The sequence below is a fragment of the Schistocerca americana genome, chromosome 6 (assembly GCF_021461395.2).
Source record: "Schistocerca americana isolate TAMUIC-IGC-003095 chromosome 6, iqSchAmer2.1, whole genome shotgun sequence".
In the NCBI taxonomy this organism is placed as follows: Eukaryota; Metazoa; Arthropoda; class Insecta; order Orthoptera; family Acrididae; genus Schistocerca; species Schistocerca americana.
The window spans coordinates 313,741,034-313,764,567 of record NC_060124.1 but is presented as its reverse complement, the minus strand read 5'-3'; the positions used below and the strand labels follow the sequence as shown (position 1 = coordinate 313,764,567).

General features: G+C 42.4%; 1 protein-coding gene across 1 annotated transcript in view; it reads right to left on the bottom strand.

The window, feature by feature from the left end:
• LOC124619511 (ubiquitin thioesterase otubain-like) overlaps positions 1-23,534 on the bottom strand; it is an 82,086-nt gene that overhangs the window by 52,548 nt on the left and 6,004 nt on the right. Inside the window, exon 4 of the mRNA XM_047145957.1 lies at positions 2,407-2,491. Within this exon, the coding sequence (XP_047001913.1) occupies positions 2,407-2,491 (85 nt within the window). The remainder of the gene's footprint in view (positions 1-2,406; positions 2,492-23,534) is intronic.

The following is a 23,534-nucleotide window of genomic DNA, read 5'->3' as shown; positions in this document are numbered from 1 at the left end:
AAGAAATAAAGAAGGCAAACACTCACAACAAGTCTAATATCCTTGTAAAATTGATCTATAGAGGAATACCCCCACCACCACCACCACCACCACCACCACCACCACCACCACCACCACATCAAGCATTGTACTTCATTGCAGCTGCAGCTGCAGCAGCAGCAGCAGCAGCAATCTATTACCTATTACATGTTGGTGTCTCTCTGAACTTTCCACATGAGCTTTGTGCAAGTAGGTCTCTTCCCATACAACAGTGTTTCTGTCTAATTATCCTATAAATAATTGAACTACAATCTATTAAACAACAGCTTCACGAAAAGCTTCACAGCCTTAGCTTATGTCGTATAAAGATAAGACCTTACAAGGAATTCTTGTTATACTGTCCACAATAATGTTCCACGATTCACTAGATATCTGTGGACCTCAGCATGCCATTACTACTGTCTGTATCTCACACCCCAGATTCACAAAAGGCAAACCCTGCATAATTAAAATAAGGGAGAGTACATAAGTGGTGTATTTACTATCTTTTGAAGTCCTGCCTTCACTTCTCCATGTTTTTCCAAGCATTCTTGTTTGCCTTATACTTACTTTTGCATTCAATCTGTGCATCAATTATTATTTATACATTTAAGATATTACTATTACTATGCTTATTTTATTTTATTTTTCTGCTGCTATCTCCCCCTACCTCATCATTTTCTCACTTCTGTTGTCCCTTTCTAAGTCTTATTTTTCCATATGCTCTGCATGGTTTAAGAATTTAACCCTTTTTGCTTATAACTTTCTAGCAGTTTATTGTCAGTATTTAGCAATTTCAATTTTGACTTGTTACTTTTGGGCTAATCCTGCACGTTGTGTGTTTTCACATAGTTCCATCTTCCTGGTTCTGGCCGAATTCCTGTTTCTTGTTTGACTGTGCAGGTTATGTATTAGATGCACTGGTACTCTAAGGACCACAGTTCTGCTACTCTTATTGTTATTTCAATTTCCCTTCCAGTGAATCTATACTTGTTTCTTACTGTTTTGATAAAAGAAGGCTTCTACAGTCTGCTGAGCAGTTACTTTCTTTCACTTCCATTTATAATGTTCTGCATCGGTTTAATCTTGTCTACTTCCTATGAGAAACTGCTCCCTAGCTGTGGCACCTGCACGTTTTTCACTAAATCCTAATGTGTTCAAATCTTGTCAGTAGTTATACTAATAGTAATATAATAATGCTGAAGCAGGCACCAAGTACAAGGTTATTTTCCCCTTTTTTTCCTGTCTTAGTATTACAGAGTATGTTTAGTTTGCCACTGTATTTCAGTTCAGAATCCAGTCACATCCAGTTCCAACAATATCTGTTGTGCTAAAATATGCAAGGAACCTTCTAGGCAACATACAATTGTGATTAATTCATTCCCAGGTATGTAAAGATGCGGGCAAGAGAACTCTGATTTAGTTTCCAAGTTTCCAACAGTGTTAAAGGGAGAGCACTTAAACTGGAAACTGATACTACAACATATTAACGAAGACAGTAAGCCATGTTTTAAAATACTGTATCAACCCCATCCTCCCCTCCCACCAAAAAATTATTGTGAACATTTTTAACCGTACAAATTCAATTTCTGAACATAATGGATTAGCAACTATTACAATCTCCTTTGATAAAACCAATTGTTTTACAATTAATGAACATTAAATTTCTTTCCTACCATTTCAGACCTACTTTGCCCCCCCCCCCCCCCCCCCAAAAAAAAAAAAAAAAAAGACGACACACATTCATTACCAATGCCCATTTACTTTCAACTCATAAAATGCATCTCAAAGAACAATGTTTTGTGTCATATCTTCTCTGGAATACAATCTCAACTCTGTTGAAGTGTGAAAAAGTACTGTTTTCACAATATTATGAAAAAGATAAGATTGCTACTCACCATACAGTGGACATGTAGAGTCGCAGACAGGCACAACAAAGAAAGACTGCTAAACAAGCAAGCTTTCAGACAAAGGGTTTTCTTCTGAATTAGATGCGTGTGCACACAAACACAACTCACACACACACGACAACTGTCTCAATGCCGAGGCCAGTCGGAGACTGTGGTCATGTGTGTGCGAGTTGTGTTCGCATGAGTGTGTTTGTGTATGTTGTTTAATTTGGAAGAAGGCCTTCTGGCTGAAAACTTGCTTATACAGCAGTCTTTTTGTTGTGCCTGTCTGTGACTCAACCTCTCCACTATATGGCAGGTAGCTTTTCATAATATTGTCACTATTCCATTCAGAAATACTCTTGCAAGTTATCTTGTTTATTATAATACTAAAGAATATTGTGCCGATGCATTTTTTCCCCTTTACCATAGCTTAAAAAACAGTATCATTCTTACCACATATTATTCTACATTTTAATTTCTTCATAAACTTACTTACAGTATCATGAAAATCTTCAACTGTGAATTCTGGAAAACCCAGAGCAACTAAATTATCCTTGCTTTTGAGCGCCCAATCACGAAATCTGAAAATTAAAATATTTTTGTAACAGAATGCAAACAAAAAGGCACTGCTTCACAATTTGTAGCTACAAATATACATTGATACGTCCAGATGAAAAACTATCTTGACATGAAATTATTATTAATGACTAAATTTTGCTTTGCTCCTTGATTCTCCACTCCTAAATCTATGCAAGTCACAAGACTCTGGACAAAGAATACTATGTTTCCATCAACATCTGCAAACCCATGACGGTAAACAATACTGTAATACAACAGCAGACACAGTGCTATTGTTGACCTCATTCCACCTGTTGTGCACCATTTCCAGTATTCATAGAAAATAATGTTTGATGCAATTCCATGTCTATCCTCATTAATTTTCAGAGAGAGATATTCAGGTACATTTGGCAGCTCAGCATGTTACTTTAACCTTGTGTTTTTTGTGCAAATGACTGATAAGAACATACATACTGTCCTACATATTTGGGTTAAACCCTCCTATGAATCATGGACCTTGCCAGAATGAGATGGCTTCAATGCCTCAACAATACATATAAGTCCACAACAGATGCAGCCCCATGGAGATTTATCTGTGGGGAGGCCACATAAACGTATGGTTCCTGAAGGGGCAGCAGCCTTTTCAGGATAATTAACTTTGCTGTCCCTTTGACTCTAACCAACATGGCCTCATTATGTTGGTACGGCAAAGAGGCAAAAGCAAATGAAACTACAGCCGTACTAATTCTCAATTACATGTAGCTCTACTGTTTGGTTTAATTATGGCGGCATGATGAGTAAAAGTTCCCAGATACCAAACAGTCCCTCTCTGGGACATGAGTTCTCAGAAGGATGGTGTCACTAATAATAATAATAATAATAATAATAATAATAATGCACTGTATGGGATGGAATGTGGGAGGTTAAACCCCCAGCACTAGAATAGCAGGAGAGGTCAAAAGACACCTCTCAACTTTTACCACAAAATAGAATTCAGTTTTTAACATCTTTCCTCCAAAATGTATGATTTTTCCTAGATTTTTCTACTTTTGCCAACAGCATACTGCACTTTGTTGAATTTTCACAATTTCTACATCTACATGGATACTCTGCAAATCACACTTAAGTGCATGGCAGATTGTTCATCGAACCACCTTCAAAATAATTCTATTATTCCAATCTCGAATAGTGCATGGAAAAAACGAACACCTATATATTTCGGTGTGTGCTCTGACTTCCCTTGTTTCTCCCTATGTAGGCAGTCATCATCAAAATATTTTCACATTCAGAAGAGTAAGTTGATGATCGAAATTTCCTGAGAAGATTCCAATGCAATGGAAAACGTCTTTGTTTTAGTGATGTCCACCCCAAATCCTACATCATGTCTGTGACACTCTCCCTCTCACAAAATGTCCAGCTGTTCTTTAAACTGTCTCAATGTACTCCATTAATCCTATCTGGTAAGGATCTCAGACCACACAGCACTACTCCAAAGCAGGATGGACAAGTGTAGTGTACACAGTCACTTTAGTATATCTGTTACATTCTCTAAGTGTTCTGCCAATGAAACACAGTCTTTGGTTTGTGTTCCCACATTTTCTCTGTGCTCTTTCCAATTTAAATTGTTCGTAATTGCCATTCCTAGGCTAATGGAATTAAATGTTGAGAGTGATTCCACAAAGTTCATGGAAATGTAATGAACTACTTCTAGAACAGTGAGAGGAGTCAACTGACACCTAGTATAACACCATTCTAAAATATTGCTATGCCCATAATTACAAAGGTACTTGCTTTGCATTTTGCTTTGGTCAACAATCGCAGCCTCAAATGATGATTCTACAACTAAATCCAAACATAATTGGAGTTCTCACAATTAACATAACTTTTCAGTGGTATTTCGTAAGTTGTCACTGGTACTCGCCTCTTAAGTTAGTGTTTTTTGCCTGAAACAACAATTTTCAATTTAGCATGCCAGATTTTGTGCATTCTGGAGAACTCAGATACTGCATCAGAAAGTGAATTATCAGATTCAGATGGTGATTTCCTGTCAGAGACAGCCGATTATGAAAATAGCAAGACTGAGGAGGGGTTAGTATCATTAGATGTTTCCTCATCTCATTTCTTACCACCACAGACTCAGTAAAGTGGCACAACAGCAAAGATGACGGGTATACAAGGACTGGAACGGAGTGTCGCTAACACACTGTTGCCTGAGGAGCTGCTTTGAACATCCTGAAGGAGATAGAAGGGCCCACTGCATGTACCTCCATGAAGTGGATGACTCTGTCATTACTGCCTCCTGAATTCTTTTTGGCGAATCGATTTTGTGTATTATAAAAAGCACACAGAATCAAATGTTTCAGGGAACTGAGAGGCAATGATACATATCATGTACACCAGAGGAGCTGTTTGAATTAGAATTGTTTCCTTGGATAACCGTTCTTGGGGAGCGTAATTTTACAATGGATAAAATGTTGAGAGTGATTCCACAAAATTATTACACTCCTCTGCTTCAATGAGAACACCTGAATTCAGTCCACCCAAACATATGTTTCATGATGGAGATGGAAAAGGCTGGCTGCCTTCCCTTCCTTTACGTATTGGTCAGAAAGAAGGTTGATGGTACTTTGGGACATGTCACTTATAGAAAGCCTACTCACCCTACTTGTATCTACAGATCGATAGTTGTCACCATCTGGCTCAGCACGAAGGTGTACTTCGTACCTTGGTTCACATTGCTCACATCCTCTCAGGCAGTGAGAGTTTGTTAGATGAGATAGCCCATCTTGAGGTCATCTTTTTTCAGAATGGTTATACTAAAAAGACAGAGTGACCAATTGTGCACCAAGTGGGAGATGATAATACTGAGATGGCATCAAAATTCTATGACCTTTTAGCTTTCAAAGGGAGTATTTCCAGCAGGATTGGTCATATTTTGCAAAAATATAATGTGAAATGAATTTTTCAACCACCATCTAAAAATAGGGTCCTTTTAGGTTCCATAAAGAATGATTTTGGTTGGTGTTAGGTGGCTGTCTGCTGTATTTGTTGGATTGGAGTGCTGTGCGTAAGGGTCACACACGTTTACAGCAGCCGAGCAAATCTGCTACTGCAGAACATTGTCTTGGCACCAGTCGTCCTATGGAATATAACAACAAGGAGATTCTAGCATGCATTTCCACTTAACTGGGATAATTTATTAAGGAAGTAGTTGAAATTAAATTATTAAGTGGCCTTATAAATAGAGATAGAGGTTTTGCTTAAATTCTGCATGGAGTCCTGCTTTCTCCCTTGTCAAACACAGAGGGACAGAATTAATGCTACCTCACCTCGGTTGTTAATTTTCACTATCAATAACTTCTGACATCAGTCATCTTTGGTTGTGTGGTTGTGCTAGCGTTTACAGTATGCTGTATGCCTTTTGTGTGTGTGTGTGTTATATCTTTCTGGTATTGTTCTGCAAACCGAAGTTTTAAATTCCCTTGCATAGCACTTACTTACTGCAGTTTTGCCTTGAAAATGAGAGGGTGTGGTCCTGTCAAAATATCTGCAGTTATAGACAGTGTCACACAGCTGCATTCCTGTAAACTATTTGTACATTGTACATGCCAGGAGAAACTCAGGTCTCAAATTTAAGTTTAAACTTGCCAGGATTATCTTGATTATTTAAAACTGTACTATGCACCTATCTGTTCATCCTATGCATAAAAAAATACAAAATAAAATTTAAAAAAAAATGTCAGTGAGGCATTTAAAGGTAGTACCCTAAAACTGTGGAGACTTTATGAAGATAGTGTTGTTTAAAATAGTGCTTTTTATCAACAGTGCCTGAAAATATGGCCCAATCATGAATCTGACGCAGGGTCAAAATTGTACATGTCTCCTGGGGCATTCTAACTGCATCATTTACGTAGATGACACTGAACCCACCAAAAGTATATTTCTGATTCAGAACTCAACCAACCAACTTGTCTGTTAATTCTTTTCTCCAAATGCAAAGTGTCTAATTATTTAACTACTGTCCCCTTCACCTACAGCACCACTCCAGTCACCCATTACAAAGAGGTTTAAATCATCCTTAGTACCACTAGTGACTTCATTCAGCTCACTGATAATTTTCCCTCACTGTCTTCATTCTGAGTGAAGGCACGCATTAAAGTTTACATTCTAAGCCACTGATGGTTTTGTGTTCTCCTGGTGTATTAGTTCTTCAAACAGTCCACAGGTGTACTGCTCATATCCTTTCACTATCTGTACCGACTCTCTGCCTAGCACACCACCACTTGTTCTGCTCTGTTCTTTATTATGTTGTTGTGGTCTTCAGTCCTGAGACTGCCTTGATGCAGCTCTCCATGCTACTCTATCCTGTGCAAGCTTCTTCATCTCCTAGTACCTACTGCAACCCACACCCTTCTGAATCTGCTAAGTGTATTCATCTCTTGGTGTCCCTCTACGATTTTTACCCTCCACGCTGCCCTCCAATACTAAATGGGCGATCCCTTGATGCCTCAGAACATGTTGTACCAACCGATCCATTCTTCTGGTCAAGTTGTGCCACAAACTTCTCTTCTCCCAATCCTATTCAATACCTCCTCATTAGTTATATGATCTACCCAACTAATCTTCAGCATTCTTCTGTAGCACAACATTTCTTGTCCAAACTAGTTATCGTCCATGTTTCACTTCCATACATGGCTATGCTCCATACAAATACTTTCAGAAACTACTTCCTGACACCTAAATCAATACTCGATGTTAACAAATTTCTCTTCTTCAGAATGCTTTCCCTGCCATTGCCAGTCTACATTTTATATCCTTTCTACTTCGACCATCATCAGTTATTTTGCTCCCCAAATAGCAAAACTCCTTTACTACTTTAAGTGTCATTACCTAATCTAATTCCATCAGCATCACCTGACTTAATTTCACTACATTCCATTACGGTCGTTTTGCTTTTGTTGATGTTCATCTTATACCCTCCTTTCATGACACTGTCCTTTCCGTTCAACTGCTCTTCCAAGTCCTTTGCTGTCTCTGATAGAATTATAATGTCATCGGCGAACCTCAAAGTTTTTATTTCTTCTCCATGGATTTTAATACCTAATCCGAATTTCTCTTTTGTTTCCTTCACTGCTTGCCCAATACACAGATTGAATAACATCGGGGATAGGCTACAACCCTGTCTCACTCCCTTCCCAGCCACTGCTTCCCTTTCGTGCCCCTCGACTCTTACAACTGCCATCTGGTTTCTGTAAAAATTGTAAATAGCCTTTCGCTCCCTGTATTTTACCCCTGCCACCTTCAGAATTTGAAAGAGATTATTCCAGTCAACATTGTCAAAAGCTTTCTCTAAGTCTACAAATGCTAGAAACGTAAGTTTGCCTTTCCTTAACCTAGCTTCTAAGATAAGTCGTAGGGTCAGTATTGCCTCACGTGTTCCAACATTTCTACAGAATCCAAACTGATCTTCCCCGAGGTCAGCTTCTACCAGTTTTTCCATTCGTCTGTAGAGAATACGCGTTAGTATTTTGCATCCGTGACTTATTAGACTGATTGTTCAGTAATTTTCACATCTGTCAGCAACTGCTTTCTTTGGGATCGGAATTATTATATTCTTCTTGAAGTCTGAGGGTATTTTGCCTGTCTCATACATCTTGCTCACCAGATGGTGGAGTTTTGTCATGACTGGCTCTCCCAAGGTCTTCAGTAGTTCTAATGGAATGTTGTCTACTCCCGGGGCCTTGTTTCGACTCAGGTCTTTCAGTGCTCTGTCAAACTCTTCACACAGTATCATATCTCCCATTTCATCTTCATCTACATCCTCTTCCATTTCCATAATATTGTCCTCAAGTACATTGCCCTTGTATATGCCCTCTATATACTCCCTCCACCTTTCTGCTTCCCCTTCTTTGCTTAGAACTGGGTTTCCATCTGAGCTCTTGTTGATATTCATACAAGTGGTTCTCTTATCTCCAAAGGTCTCTTTAATTTTCCTGTAGGCAGTATCTATCTTACCCCTAGTGAGATAAGCCTCTACATCCTTACATTTGTCCTCTAGCCATCCCTGCTTACCCGTTTTGCACTTCCTGTCGATCTCATTTTTGAGACGTTTGTATTCCTTTTTGCCTGCTTCATTTACTGCATTTTTATATTTTCTCCTTTTATCAATTAAATTCAATATTTCTTCTGTTACCCAAGGATTTCTACTAGCCCTCGTCTTTTTACCTACTTGATCCTCTGCTGCCTTCACTACTTCATCCCTCAAAGCTACCCATTCTTCTTCTACTGTATTTCTTTCCCCCATTCCTGTCAATTGTTCCCTTATGCTCTCCCTGAAACTCTCTACAACCTCTGGTTTAGTCAGTTTATCCAGGTCCCATCTCCTTAAATTCCCACCTTTTTGCAGTTTCTTCAGTTTTTATCTACAGTTCATAACCAACAGATTGTGATCAGAGTCCACATCTGCCCCTGGAAATGTCTTACAATTTAAAACCTGGTTCCTAAATCTCTGTCTTACCATTATGTAATCTATCTGATACATGTCAGTATCTCCAGGCTTCTTCCATGTATACAACCTTCTTTCATGATTCTTGAACAAAGTGTTAGCTATGATTAAGTTGTGCTCTGTGCAAAATTCTATCAGGCGGCTTCCTCTTTCATTTCTTAGCCCCAATCCATATTCACCTACTACGTTTCCTTCTCTCCCTTTTCCTACTACCAAATTCCAGTCACCCATGACCATTAAATTTTCGTCTCCCTTCACTACCTGAATAATTTCTTTTATTTCATGATACATTTCTTCTTTTATTTCATGATACATTTCTTCAATTACTTCGGCATCTGCAGAGCTAGTTGGCCTATAAACTTGTACTACTGTAGTAGGCATGGGCTTTGTGTCTACCTTGGCCACAATAATGCGTTCACTATGGCTTTTGTTGTAGGTTACCTGCACTCCTATTTTTTTATTCATTATTAAACCGACTCCTGCATTACCCCTATTTGATTTTGTATTTATAACCCTGTATTCACCTGACCAGAAGTCTTGTTCCTACTGCCACCAAACTTCACTAATTCCCACAATATCTAACTTTAACCTATCCATTTCCCTTTTTAAGTTTTCTAACCTACCTGCCCGATTAAGGGAGCTGACATTCTATGCTCCGATCCGTAGAACGCCAGTTTTCTTTCTCCTGATAACGACGTCTTCTTGAGTAGTCCCCGCCCGGAGATCCGAATGGGGGACTATTTTACCTACAGAATATTTTACCCAAGAGGACGTCGTCATCATTTAACCATACAGAAAGCTGCATGCCCTCGGGAAAAATTACGGCTGTAGTTTCCCCTTGCTTTCAGCCATTCGCAGTACCAGCACAGCAAGGCCGTTTTGGTTAGTGTTACAAGGCCAGATCAGTCAATCATCCAGATTGTTGCCCCAGCAACTACTGAAAAGGCTTCTGCCCCTCTTTAGGAACCACACGTTTGTCTGGCCTCTCAACAGATACCCCTCCGTTGTAATTGCACCTACGGTACGGCTATCTGCATCGCTGAGGCACGCAAGCCTCCCCACCAACGGCAAGGTCCATGGTTCTTATATCCCAAATAAAATATTATACAATTCCTACTGCAGAAATCACTGTTATAAGGCAATTTCATTTCAGCTATTGTAATTACACCCATCGCAAACAGGCCTTTTTTTCTTTAAAATTTTAACTTATTAAGAAGAGTGCATTTATTGTGGATTCCTATTGTTCTATACAAGATTACTGAGATTTATTCGTCTCTCTATTGCCCCCCCCCCCCCCCCCACACACACACACACACGCGCACACACATACTAAAATCAGAGAGGGTGGGTGAGGGAGACCGCTTATTACACAAAAATTTTCTGCATTTGTCATCGTACTTTAATGGGGAGTATCCATATGGGTTTCCGATTGATGAATTTATTCTTATGTTCTTCATTTTGTGCCATAAATCGATGTCCACCCATAGTTATAAGCAACATTTTCATCTCTAGGACAAAAAAAATGCTTCGAATTTCATCTATTTATCTGTCCTCTATAAAGTCATTAAAACATATCCCAGAACTGTAACTCTACTGGTGTTCCCTAGACTCTCAAATACATATAGAGATGCATAAGATTACAGTTGCTTATGTGGCACATCAGCTACCACTCTTCCACTAAGTAATAATAATATACAAATCTATGTGCTGTGAATGAACGTTTTCTGAAGAACATTTGATCCTACTTCAGCTTTGGTAAGATCACTGCACTGCCTAATTGATTTTCAGTGCAGTCTCATACAGAATTCAATAATCTAGAAGTATTTATTATTTTGAGTAAATGACAATAAACTTTATCAAAGGCTGTTCAACGTAAGCATAACTGACTAAAATGCTTTTGAATCTTGTGAAAAAACTTGAGGAGCCTGTCTCTGCACAATCACAGCCTGTGGATTCTGCAGTGCTCATGTATAAGAACTGTTATTTTGTATTTCATGTTTTAAAAAGGGATCATAATTACTCAACACGGAACTGTTTTTACTTCAAGTTGAACAAATATATTTCAAGGACGACGCAATACATGAAAGTCACATATCAAGTAAACAGAGTAAGACGCATGTCACTTTAACAGTCAAATCATCACTGAATCAGAGTCTGGCTGGCCGCTTAGGTGGCGCTGCTGCTACATGGCTGGCAGGCAGCGCCGAATGTAGAGGACGCGCGTAACTGTGCGGCGGCACTTTGAAAGATCGGCGAGTCACAACACTTTTCCCCCCTTTGAAGTTTTTGCACAGGTCTTGATGGAGGTGGCCTGTAGATTGCTAACGTCCATAGGTGTTGATTGACTGGCCGTAAAGTCTCGATGAGGCTGCTTCCCGTGCGGACGGAAGTGCCCCCGATGATAACGGGTCGAGATGACAGGAGACGTGGGGGTCGAATCTGCTGGGGCCCTGTGCACCAATCTGCCCGTTGCGGAAAGTCCGGTTGTTATAACAGGAGACATGGGTGATGTGTCCGCGTCCATAGGAGAAGGAGGTGAGTAGAGTTGCTCCGAGAGATGATGGTCATCTGGTTCCTGCATGGGCAAGTCTCCTGTTGGCGTCGGTTCTTGTGCTGGCACCGATATGGTGAGAGGACTTCGTTGTGAGTAATGAGAGATTCCAGGATCCCGAGCGTCAGGTAGAGCTGAAGGTGGTGTAGCGGCATCCAGAACATGCGTTGCCGGCACGCAAGGCCAAAGCTGGTCCGAATGACTCACTGCAACACCCATGTCCGTCTGGATTTCATACAGGCGTCGGCCACGGTGTCGTAAGATGCGGCCAGGACTTTATTTTGGCCGCCTGCCATATCCCCGTACCCATACAAGGTCGCCGGTAGTGAACCGACCAAGCGAAGGCACCCGCGGCCGTGAGGTGAAAGGCCACAGAAGATGAAGTAGCGTGCGGGGCTGTCGGTCATGTAAGAGCTCAGCCGGGCTGCGGTCGCCCATGGGGGTGAAACGGTAAGAAGCCAGAAATTGGAGAAGCGCATCATCAGCAGCAGAAGAAGTCAGGAGTTTCCTCATCTGAGCCTTAAAAGTGCGGACCAGTCATTCAGCCTCACCGTTTGACTGTGGCTGGAACGGAGGGGCCGTGACATGCAAGACGCCATGACTGACACAAAAATCAGCAAAATCAGAAGAGGCAAATTGTGGACCATTATCAGTAACAAGAGTAGAGCGAAGGCCTTCCAAAGAGAAAATGCGAGCTAGAGCATTGGTGGTTGCCGCGGTGGTAGGCGAAATGCAACGGACAATGAAAGGAAAATTAGAGTAGGCGTCAATAACGAGAAGCCAATAAGTATCTAAAAAGGGTCCCACGAAGTCAGCATGAATATGCTCCCAGGGCTTCTCAGGCGAAGGCCACGGTGACAAAGATGACTTAGGGGTGGCAGCCTGTGACACACAAGGGCCGCAGGCAGCGACCATGTGTGTAATTTCAAAGTCGATGCCGGGCCAGTACACATGACGGCATGTCAGAGATTTTGTGCGAGAGACACCCCAGAGCCTTTGGTGAAGGAGGCGCAAGACCGAAGCACGCAAAGACGCAGGTACCACAACACGCGGCGAAGCATTTTCAGTGGAAAGCACGCAAAGACGCAGGTACCACAACACGCGGCGAAGCATTTTCGGTGGAAAGGAGGATAACACCATCCCTAGCCGTGAGGCGGTAACGCAAAGTGAAGTAGTTCTGCAAAGGATCAGAAGTCTTAGCGGACAGACGATCTGGCCAACCCTTCTGAATACAGCATAAAACCCGGGAGAGGGTAGGGTCAGAACCCGTAACAGCCGCCAGCTGGTCCCCGGTGATGGGAAACCCGTCCACAACTCGCTGCTCGGCAACATCCAGGTGGAAACACACAAGTTCGTCCCTATCGAATGCCAGATCAGGACCCATGGGAAGGCAAGACTGTGCATCAGCATTCGCATGTTGAGCCATCGGCCGGAAATGAATCGCATAATTGAAATGAGACAGGTAAAGAGCCCAAAGCTGGAGGCGGTGTGCAGCCTTGTCGGGAAGTGACGTTGATTGATGAAACAAGGAAACAAGTGGTTTGCGATCCGTAACAAGATGAAATTTGGATCCATAGAGAAAAACACCAAACTTATAAAGAGCAAAAATAGTGGCCAAAGCTTGTTTTTCAATTTGAGAATACTTTCGTTGGGCATCCGTGAGGGTTTTGGAGGCATAAGCAATGGGTTGTTCAGAACCGTCAGAAAAACGGTGCGCAAGGACTGCACCGACCCCGTATTGAGAGGTGTCCGTGGCAAGAAAAAGATGTTGGCCAGGTCGATAAGTAGCCAAGCACGGGGCCTGTTTCAGCATAGTCTTCAATTTCTGGAAAGCTGCTTCGCATGACGCGGACCAGTGAAAAGGCACGTTTTTATGCAACAGGCGATGCAATGGCTGAGCCACCAAAGCAGCAGAGGGTAAAAACCTGTGATAGTATGCTATTTTCCCCAAGAAGGCCTGCAGTTCCTTAACAGATGTAAGGCGAGGAAGGGCATCGATCGCAGCGACAGTTTGCTTAAGCGGACGAATGCCATCCCGAGAGAGTTGAAACCCCAAGTACGTGATAGATGCCTGAAAAATTTTTGATTTCTGAAGATTACACTTAAGACCAGCAGTCTGTAACACATGAAAAAGTGTGTGGAGATTCTGAAGATGTTCTTCAGTGGTGGAGCCAGTGACAACAATGTCGTCCATGTAATTGATACACCCAGGGACAGTGAGCAGTAATTGTTCCAAGAATCGCTGAAAGAGAGCAGGGGTGCTGGCAACCCTGAATGGCAATCGTTGGTGTTGATAGAGGCTGAAAGGCGTTTAAGGACCAGAAACTGCTGGGAGGCAGCATCGAGAGGAAGTTGATGATAAGCTTCTGACAGATCAAGTTTAGAAAAATACTGGCCTCCAGCAAGTTTAGTGAACAATTCTGCAGGTCGAGGCATATGGTAAGTGTCGATAAGGCATTGAGCATTTACAGTGGCTTTGAAATCGCCACAGAGACGAATATCACCATTTGGCTTAGAAACAACAATGACAGGAGAGGACCACTCATTGGATGTGACAGGAAGCAAGACCCCTGAAGCAGTGAGATGATCCAGCTCCTATCTGACCTGATCACGAGGGGCCACAGGAAAGGGTCGAGCCCAAAAAAACTTAGGCCGAGCAGTGGGTTTGAGCATGATATGAACTTCTAGGTCCTTTGCACGGCCTAACCCAGGAGAAAAAAAGGTACGAAAATGTCGTCGACAAGAAATCCAATTGAGCATAAGGAAGAACATCAGAGACGATATTGACAGAGTCATCTATGGAGAACCCAAAATCGCAAAAGGCATTGAAACCAAAAAGATTCTCCGCATTACTATGGTCAACCACAAATATGGGAACAGTGCGAATGATCTCCCTCTACGATTTTTACCCTCCACGCTGCCCTCCAATGCTAAATTGGTGATCCCTTGATGCCTCAGAACATGTCACACCAACCGATCCCTTCTTCTAGTCAAGTTGTGCCACAAACTTCTCTTCTCCCCAATCCTATTCAATACCTCCTCATTAGTTATGTGATCTACCCATCTAATCTTCAGCATTCTTCTGTAGCACCACATTTCGAAAGCTTCTATTCTCTTCTTGTCCAAACTAGTTATCGTCCATGTTTCACTTCCATACATGGCTACACTCCACACAAATACTTTCAGAAACGACTTCCTGACACTTAAATCTATACTCGATGTTAACAAATTTCTCTTCTTCAGAAACGCATTCTTTGCCATTGCCAGTCTACATTTTATATCCTCTCTACTTCGACCATCATCAGTTATTTTGCTCCCCAAATAGCAAAACTCCTTTACTACTTTAAGTGTCTCATTTCCTAATCTAATTCCCTCAGCATCACCCGACTTAATTCGACTACATTCCATTATCTTCTTTTTGCTTTTGTTGATGTTCATCTTATACCTTCCTTTCAAGACACTATCCATTCCGTTCAGCTGCTCTTCCAAGTCCTTTGCTGTCTCTGACAGAATTACAATGTCATCGGCAAACCTCAAAGTTTTTATCTCTTCTCCATGGATTTTAATACCTAATCCGAATTTTTCTTTTGCTTCCTTTACTGCTTGCTCAATATACAGATTGAATAACCTCGGGGATAGGCTACAACCCTGTCTCACTCCCTTCCCAGCCACTGCTTCCCTTTCGTGCCCCTCGACTCTTACAACTGCCATCTGGTTTCCGTACAAATTGTAAATAGCCTTTCGCTCCCTGTATTTTACCCCTGCCACCTTCAGCATTTGAAAGAGAGTATTCCAGTCAACATTGTCAAAAGCTTTCTCTAAGCCTACAAATGCTAGAACCGTAGGTTTGCCTTTCCTTAATCTTTCTTCTAAGATAAGTCGTAAGGTCAGTATTGCCTCACACGTTCCAACATTTCTACGTAATCCAAACTGATCTTCCCCGAGGTCGGCTTCTACCAGTTTTTCCCATTCGCCTGCGAAGAATTCGTGTTAGTTTTTTGCAGCTGTGACTTATTAAACTGATAGTTTGGTAATTTTCACATCTGTCAACGCCTGCTTTCTTTGGGATTGGAATTAGTAAATTCTTCTTGAAGTCTGAGGGTATTTTGCCTGTGTCATACATCTTGCTCACCAGATGGTAGAGTTTTGTCACAACTAGCTCTCCCAAGGCCGTCAGTAGTTCTAATGGAATGTTGTCTACTCTCGGGGCTTTGTTTTGACTTAGGTCTTTCAGTGCTCTGTCAAACTCTTCACGCAGTATCATATCGCCCATTTCATCTTCATCTACCTCCTCTTCCATTTCCATAATATTGTCCTCAAAAACTTCGGCCCTGTATAGACCCTCTATATACTCCTTCCACCTTTCTGCTTTCCCTTCTTTGCTTAGAGGGTTTCCATCTGAGCTCTTGATATTCATGCAAGTGGTTCTCTGTTGTCCAAAGGTCTCTTTAATTTTCCTGTAGGCAGTATCTATCTTACCCCTCATGAGATAAGCCTCTACATCCTTGCACTTGTCCTCTAGCCATCCCTGCTTAGCCATTTTGCACTTCCTCTCGATCTCATTTTTGAGACGTTTGTATTCCTTTTTGCCTGCTTCACTTGCTGCCTTTTTATGTTTTCTCCTTTCATCAATTAAATTCAGTATCTCTTCTGTTACCCGAGGATTTCTACTAGCCCTCGTCTTTTTACCTACTTGATCCTCTGCTGCCTTCATTATTTCATTCCTCAAAGCTACCCATTCTTCTTCTACTGTATTTCTTTCCCCCATTCCTGTCAATTGTTCCCTTATGCTCTCCCTGAACCTCTGTACAACCTCTGGTTCTTTCAGTTTATCCAGGTCCCATCTCCTTAAATTCCCACCTTTTTGCAGTTTCTTCAGTTTTAATCTACAGTTCATAACCAACAGATTGTGCCCTAAACCTCTGTCTTACCATTATATAATCTATCTGATACCTTTCAGTATCTCCAGGGTTCTTCCATGTATACAACCTACTTTCATGATTCTTAAACCAAGTGTTAGCTATGATTAAGTTATGCTCTGCGCAAAATTCTACTAGGCGGCTTCCTCTTTCATTTCTTAGCCCCAATCCATATTCATCTACTATGTTTCCTTCTCTCCCTTCTCCTACTACCGAATTCCAGTCACCCATGACTATTAAATTTTCGTCTCCCTTCACTACCTGAATAATTTCTTTTATTTCATCATACATTTCTTTAATTTCTTCGTCATCTGCAGAGGTAATTGGTATATAAACTTGTACTACTGTAGTAGGTGTGGGCTTCGTGTCTATCCCTACCACAACTGAAGATACGTCTGAGAATTGATGAGTGGCAGCAGAACCAGTATCCACCTGCATGCGAATTTCTCGACCAAGTATTTGGACAGAGAGGAATAACTTCCCTGAAAGGGAAGAAGTACAATTGACAGACAACACAGAATCAGTATCAGCGCCATGTTCATGAACATCATGTATGCGGTCAGATTTGCAAACGGATGACACATGACCCTTTTTTCTGCATTTGTGACACACGGCCCAATGTTGTGGACAATCCTCTCGTGAATGTTTCATAAAACACCGCGGACACGAAGGAAGTTGCCGGGGGTTTTGCTGCAGTTTCTTAGAGGCTTGTTTACTGTTAGACCGAGGCTGCGCTTGGGAGCGTACTGCGGCCACGTCGGGCGACGGGGACACGCCACACATTTCGTCAACAGCACACAAAGGTTGTATTTCCCCGACATCTCCCCATACCTCTATTTGCGCTCCAGCAGCGCAAGAAATTTCAAAAGACTGAGCGATGGATAGGACTTCATCTAGAGTCGGATTTGCCAACTGAAGGGCATGTTGCCTAACTTCTTTGTCGGGCGCTGATCAGATAATAGCACCCCGTACCATGGAATCCGCGTAGGATTCTTTGTGAACTTCAGTAACAAATTGACACTTTCTACTGAGGCCGTGAAGTTCAGCAGCCCAAGCGCGATAGAATTGATTCTGTTGTTTTTGACAATGATAAAAGGCAACACGAGAGGCTACCACATGCGTATGCTTTTGAAAATAGACAGACAGAAGTGAGCACATTTCAGCAAAGGACAAAGACGCAGGATCTTTCAAAGGAGCCAATTGAGACAACAACTGATACATTTGAGGTGGAATCCATGAAAGGAACAGAGACTTACATGTTTGGTCGTCCGCGACATGAAATGCCAAGAAGTTCTCTCGAAGACGTTTTTCGTCATCAGACCAGCCTTCCGCCGTCTCGTCGTAAGGAGGAAAAGGAGGTAGAGACGATGAGAGACGCCTCGCATTTGCTGCTGCGACGAAATCAAGAATCGCATTTGTGAGAATCGTTTCCTGTTCTAAGAGACCTTGCAATAGTTGCTCTAAAGTAGCCATGGAAATACGTGGGTCAACGATGAAAAAGAAAAATTCACTATCTCGTCGCCAATTGTTTTAACTTCAAGTTGAACAAATATATTTCAAGGACGACACAATACATGAAAGTCACAGATCAAGTAAACAGAGTAAGATGTGTGTCACTTTAACAGTTAAATCATCACTGAGTCCGAGTCTAGCGGCCGCTGAGGTGGCGATGCTGCTGCATGGCTGACAGACAGCGCCACATGTGCACGCCGAGTGTGCTCCCTGCCGCCGTTAGATAAGCAGCTGCAGCAGCAAGTCGTATACTCCTAGCACACTCATTTGTTACATAGTTTAATTCTTAATTTCTTTGCGTGTTTTTGGTACTTGCATTGTTTAGTTCATAAATTTCTGGCGTATTGTAGTATTTGAGAGTTGTAGCATCGCGTTTTAGTACCTGGATAGTGTAAAATCGTGTAGTCTCCTTCCGCCGCCGAGCAGTGTGTCAGCAGTGCGCAAGTAGCAGCATTACTGCATTTACTAGGCAATCTTGTATTTTAATAACCGTTTAAATTTTGTGTCCATTTGTTTGCGCTCTCTGTAGATTAGTTCAGACATTCTTTGCACAACAGTTTTCAGCATGGATAGGGACTGCAACTGCTGTGTTTGGATGCAGGCTGAGTTGGTATCCCTTCGCTCTCAGCTTCAGGCAGTGTTGGCCTAGGTCACACAGCTTGAGGCTGTTGCCAATAGGCATCACTGTGGGGGTCCGGATGGGGGTTTGTTGGGGACGGCCAGCTCGTCCCACACATCCCCCGATGGGACTACGACTGTGGTTGCCCGGGATACTGCCCGCATTGAGGCTGATCCCTCACCTGTGGTAGAGTGGAAGGTAGTCTCAAGGTGTGGCAGGGGGCGAAAGACATTCCAGAGGGCTGAACGGAAGGCCTCTCCAGTTTGTCTGACGAACCGGTTTCAGGCTCTGTCTCAGGCTGATACTGATCTTCGGCCTGACATGGCTGCTTGTCCTGTTCTAGAGGTTGCCCCTCAGTCTGCAAGATCCGGGCAGTCGCAGAGGGTGGGCTTACTGGTAGTTGGGAGCTCCAACGTCAGGCGCGTAATGGGGCCCCTTAGGGAAATGGCAGCAAGAGAGGGGAAGAAAACCAATGTGCACTCCGTGTGCATACCGGGGGGAGTCATTCCAGATGTGGAAAGGGTCCTTCCGGATGCCATGGAGGGTACAGGGTGCACCCATCTGCAGGTGGTCACTCATGTCGGCACCAATGATGTGTGTCGCTATGGATCGGAAGAAATCCTCTCTGGCTTCCGGCGGCTATCTGATTTGGTGAAGACTGCCAGTCTCGCTAGCGGGATGAAAGCAGAGCTCACCATCTGATGCATCGTCGACAGGACTGACTGCGGACCTTTGGTATAGAGCCGAGTGGAGGGTCTGAATCAGAGGCTGAGACGGTTCTGCGACCGTGTGGGCTGCAGATTCCTCGACTTGCGCCATAGGGTGGTGGGGTTTCGGGTTCCGCTGGATAGGTCAGGAGTCCACTACACGCAACAAGCGGCTACACGGGTAGCAGGGGTTGTGTGGCGTGGGCTGGGCGGTTTTTTAGGTTAGATGGCCTTGGGCAAGTACAGAAAGGTCAACAGCCTCAACGGGTGCGGGGCAAAGTCAGGACATGCGGGGACCAAGCAGCAATCGGTATTGTAATTGTAAACTGTCGAAGCTGCGTTAGTAAAGTACCGGAACTTCAAGCGCTGATACAAAGCACCAAAGCTGAAATCGTTATAGGTACAGAAAGCTGGCTGAAGCCAGAGAGAAATTCTGCCGAAATTTTTACAAAGGTACAGACGGTGTTTAGAAAGGATAGATTGCATGCAACCGGTGGTGGAGTGTTCATCGCTGTTAGTAGTAGTTTATCCTGTAGTGAAGTAGAAGTGGATAGTTCCTGTGAATTATTATGGGTAGAGGTTACACTCAACAACCGAGCTAGGTTAATAATTGGCTCCTTTTACCGACCTCCCGACTCAGCAGCATTAGTGGCAGAACAACTGAGAGAAAATTTGGAATACATTTCACATAAATTTTCTCAGCATGTTATAGTCTTAGGTGGAGATTTCAATTTACCAGATATAGACTGGGACACTCAGATGTTTAGGACGGGTGGTAGGGACAGAGCATCGAGTGACATTATACTGAGTGCACTATACAAAAATTACCTCGAGCAATTAAACAGAGAACCGACTCGTGGAGATAACATCTTGGACCTACTGATAACAAACAGACCCGAACTTTTCGACTCTGTATGTGCAGAACAGGGAATCAGTGATCATAAGGCCGTTGCAGCATCCCTGAATATGGAAGTTAATAGGAATATAAAAAAAGGGAGGAAGGTTTATCTGTTTAGCAAGATTAATAGAAGGCAGATTTCAGACTACCTAACAGATCAAAACGAAAATTTCTGTTCCGACACTGACAACATTGAGTGTTTATGGAAAAAGTTCAAGGCAATCGTAAAATGCATTTTAGACAGGTACGTGCCGAGTAAAACTGTGAGGGACGGGAAAAACCCACCGTGGTACAACAACAAAGTTAGGAAACTACTGTGAAAGCAAAGAGAGCTTCACTCCAAGTTTAAACGCAGCCAAAACCTCTCAGACAAACAGAAGCTAAACGATGTCAAAGTTAGCGTAAGGAGGGCTATGCATGAAGCGTTCAGTGAATTCGAAAGTAAAATTCTATGTACCGACTTGACAGAAAATCCTAGGAAGTTCTGGTCTTACGTTAAATCAGTAAGTGGCTCGAAATAGCATATCCAGACACTCCGGGATGATGATGGCATTGAAACAGAGGATGACACACATAAAGCTGAAATACTAAACACCTTTTTCCAAAGTTGTTTCACAGAGGAAGACCGCACTGCAGTTCCTTCTCTAAATCCTCACACAAACGAAAGGATGGCTGACATCGAAATAAGTGTCCAAGGAATAAAAAAGCAACTGGAATCACTCAACAGAGGAAAGTCCACTGGACCTGACGGGATACCAATTTGATTCTACACAGAGTACGCGAAAGAACTTGCCCCCCCTTTTAACAGCCGTGTACCGCAAGTCTCTAGAGGAACGGAAGGTTCCAAATGATTGGAAAAGAGCACAGGTAGTCCCAGTCTTCAAGAAGGGTCGTCGAGCAGATGTGCTAAACTATAGACCTATATCTCTGACGCCGATCTGTTGTAGAATTTTAGAACATGTTTTTTGCTCGCATATCATGTCGTTTTTGGAAACCCAGAATCTACTATGTAGGAATCAACATGGATTCTGGAAACAGCGATCATGTGAGACCCAACTCGCTTTATTTGTTCATGAGACCCAGAAAATATTAGATACAGGCTCACAGGTAGATGCTATTTTTCTTGACTTCCGGAAGGCGTTCGATACAGTTCCGCACTGTCGCCTGATAAACAAGTAAGAGCCTACGGAATATCAGACCAGCTGTGTGGCTGTATTGAAGAGTTTTAGCAAACAGAACACAGCATGTTGTTAGCAATGGAGAGACGTCTACAGACGTTAAAGTAACCTCTGGCGTGCCACAGGGAAGTGTTATGGGACCATTGCTTTTCACAATATATATAAATGACCTAGTAGATAGTGTCTGAAGTTCCATGCGGCTTTTCGCGGATGATGCTGTAGTATACAGAGAAGTTGCAGCATTAGAAAATTGTAGCGAAATGCAGGAAGATCTGCAGCGGATAGGCACTTGGTGCAGGGAGTGGCAACTGACCCTTAGCATAGACAAATGTAATGTATTGCGAATGCATAGAAAGAAGGATCCTTTATTGTATGGTTATATGATAGCGGAACAAACACTGGTAGCAGTTACTTCTGTAAAATATCTGGGAGTATGCGTGCGGAACAATTTGAAGTGGAATGATCATATAAAATTAATTGTTGGTAAGGTGGGTACCAGGTTGAGATTCATTGGGAGAGTCCTTAGAAAATGTAGTCCATCAGCAAAGGAGGTGGCTTACAAAACACTCGTTCGACCTATACTTGAGTATTGCTCATCAGTTTGGGATCCGTACCAGATCGGGTTGACGGAGGAGATAGAGAAGATCCAAAGAAGAGCAGCGCGTTTCGTCGCAGGGTTATTTGGTAACCGTGATAGCGTTACGGAGATGTCAGAGTAGCTTGCTCGCCAGGTTTCGAGAGGGTGCGTTTCTGGATGAGGTATCGAATATGTTGCTTCCCCCTACTTATACCTCCCGAGGAGATCACAAATGTAAAATTCGAGAGATTAGAGCGCGCACGGAGGCTTTCAGACAGTCGTTCTTCCCGCGAACCATACGCGAGTGGAACAGGAAAGGGAGGTAATGACAGTGGCACGTAAAGTGCCCTCCGCCACACACCGTTGGGTGGCTTGCGGAGTATAAATGTAGATGTAGAGGACGCGTGTAACAGTGCAGTAGCACTTTGAAAGATTGGCGAGTAACAACAGGAACTTATCCCATTAAAAATTGGTTCTGTATACATACACAGTCCTGTAATTTTTTTAACTCCACATTTCATGCCTGTAAGATGATAAAAAGAGGCAATGATTTAACAAAGTTTTTCCTTACATATATGTCTGAAGAAATAAATCTCAATTTCAGCTTACATTATTTTTCATTTCAGTACCTATCTAGTCAATAATTAACTGGATTGCTGCTTTGAGTCCTCAGTGCCTTGTGTTTATGCAATACAGCAAATTAATCGAATTACGAACAACTTGAACCGAAAGGAGCACACAAAAAATGTTGTAGGGAAGGCTAACCAAAGACTGCGTTTTATTGGCAGGACACTTAGAAAATGTAACAGACCTACTAAGGAGACTGCTTATACTACACTTTTCCGTCCTCTTTTAGAATACTGCTGCGCGGTGTGGGATCCTTACCAGATAGGACTGACGGAGTACATCAGAAAAGTTCAAAGAAAGGCAGCACGTTTTGTATTATTGCGAAATATGAGAGAGAGTGTCACAGAAATGACAGGATTTGGGCTGGAAATCACTAAAAGAAAGGCGGTTTTCGTTGCGACGGATTCTTCTCACGAAATTCCAATCACCAACTTTCTCCTCCGAATGCGAAAATATTTTATTGACACCGACCTACATAGGAAGGAACGATCACCACGATAAAATAAGGGAAATCAGAGCTCGTACGGGAAGATATAGGTGTTCATTCTTTCTGCTACGAGATTGGAATAATAGAGAATTGTGAAGGTGGTTCGATGAACCCTCTGCCAGGCACTTGAATGTGATTTGCAGAGTATCCATGTAGCTGTAGATGAAAGAAATGTATATTGTTTACCAATACAGATACAGGAGGAATAGTCAATATTTCAGGGATATGACAAGAATTATCATTTGAAACAAAAAAGACTAGTGAACATGGGCTCTGAAATGCATACCTTAAGAGTTATGAACACATTTTCCATAGAAGAGAGATGTTGCACAATAGTAAAGATGAATAAGTGCTCATAGCTGTTAAGGTATGCATTTTAGAACCTATGTTTACTGGACTTTTTTTGCTTTGAATGATCATTCCTGTCATACACCTGAATACTGACCATTCCTACCGGGATACTCTGTGTATATCATTAAACATATT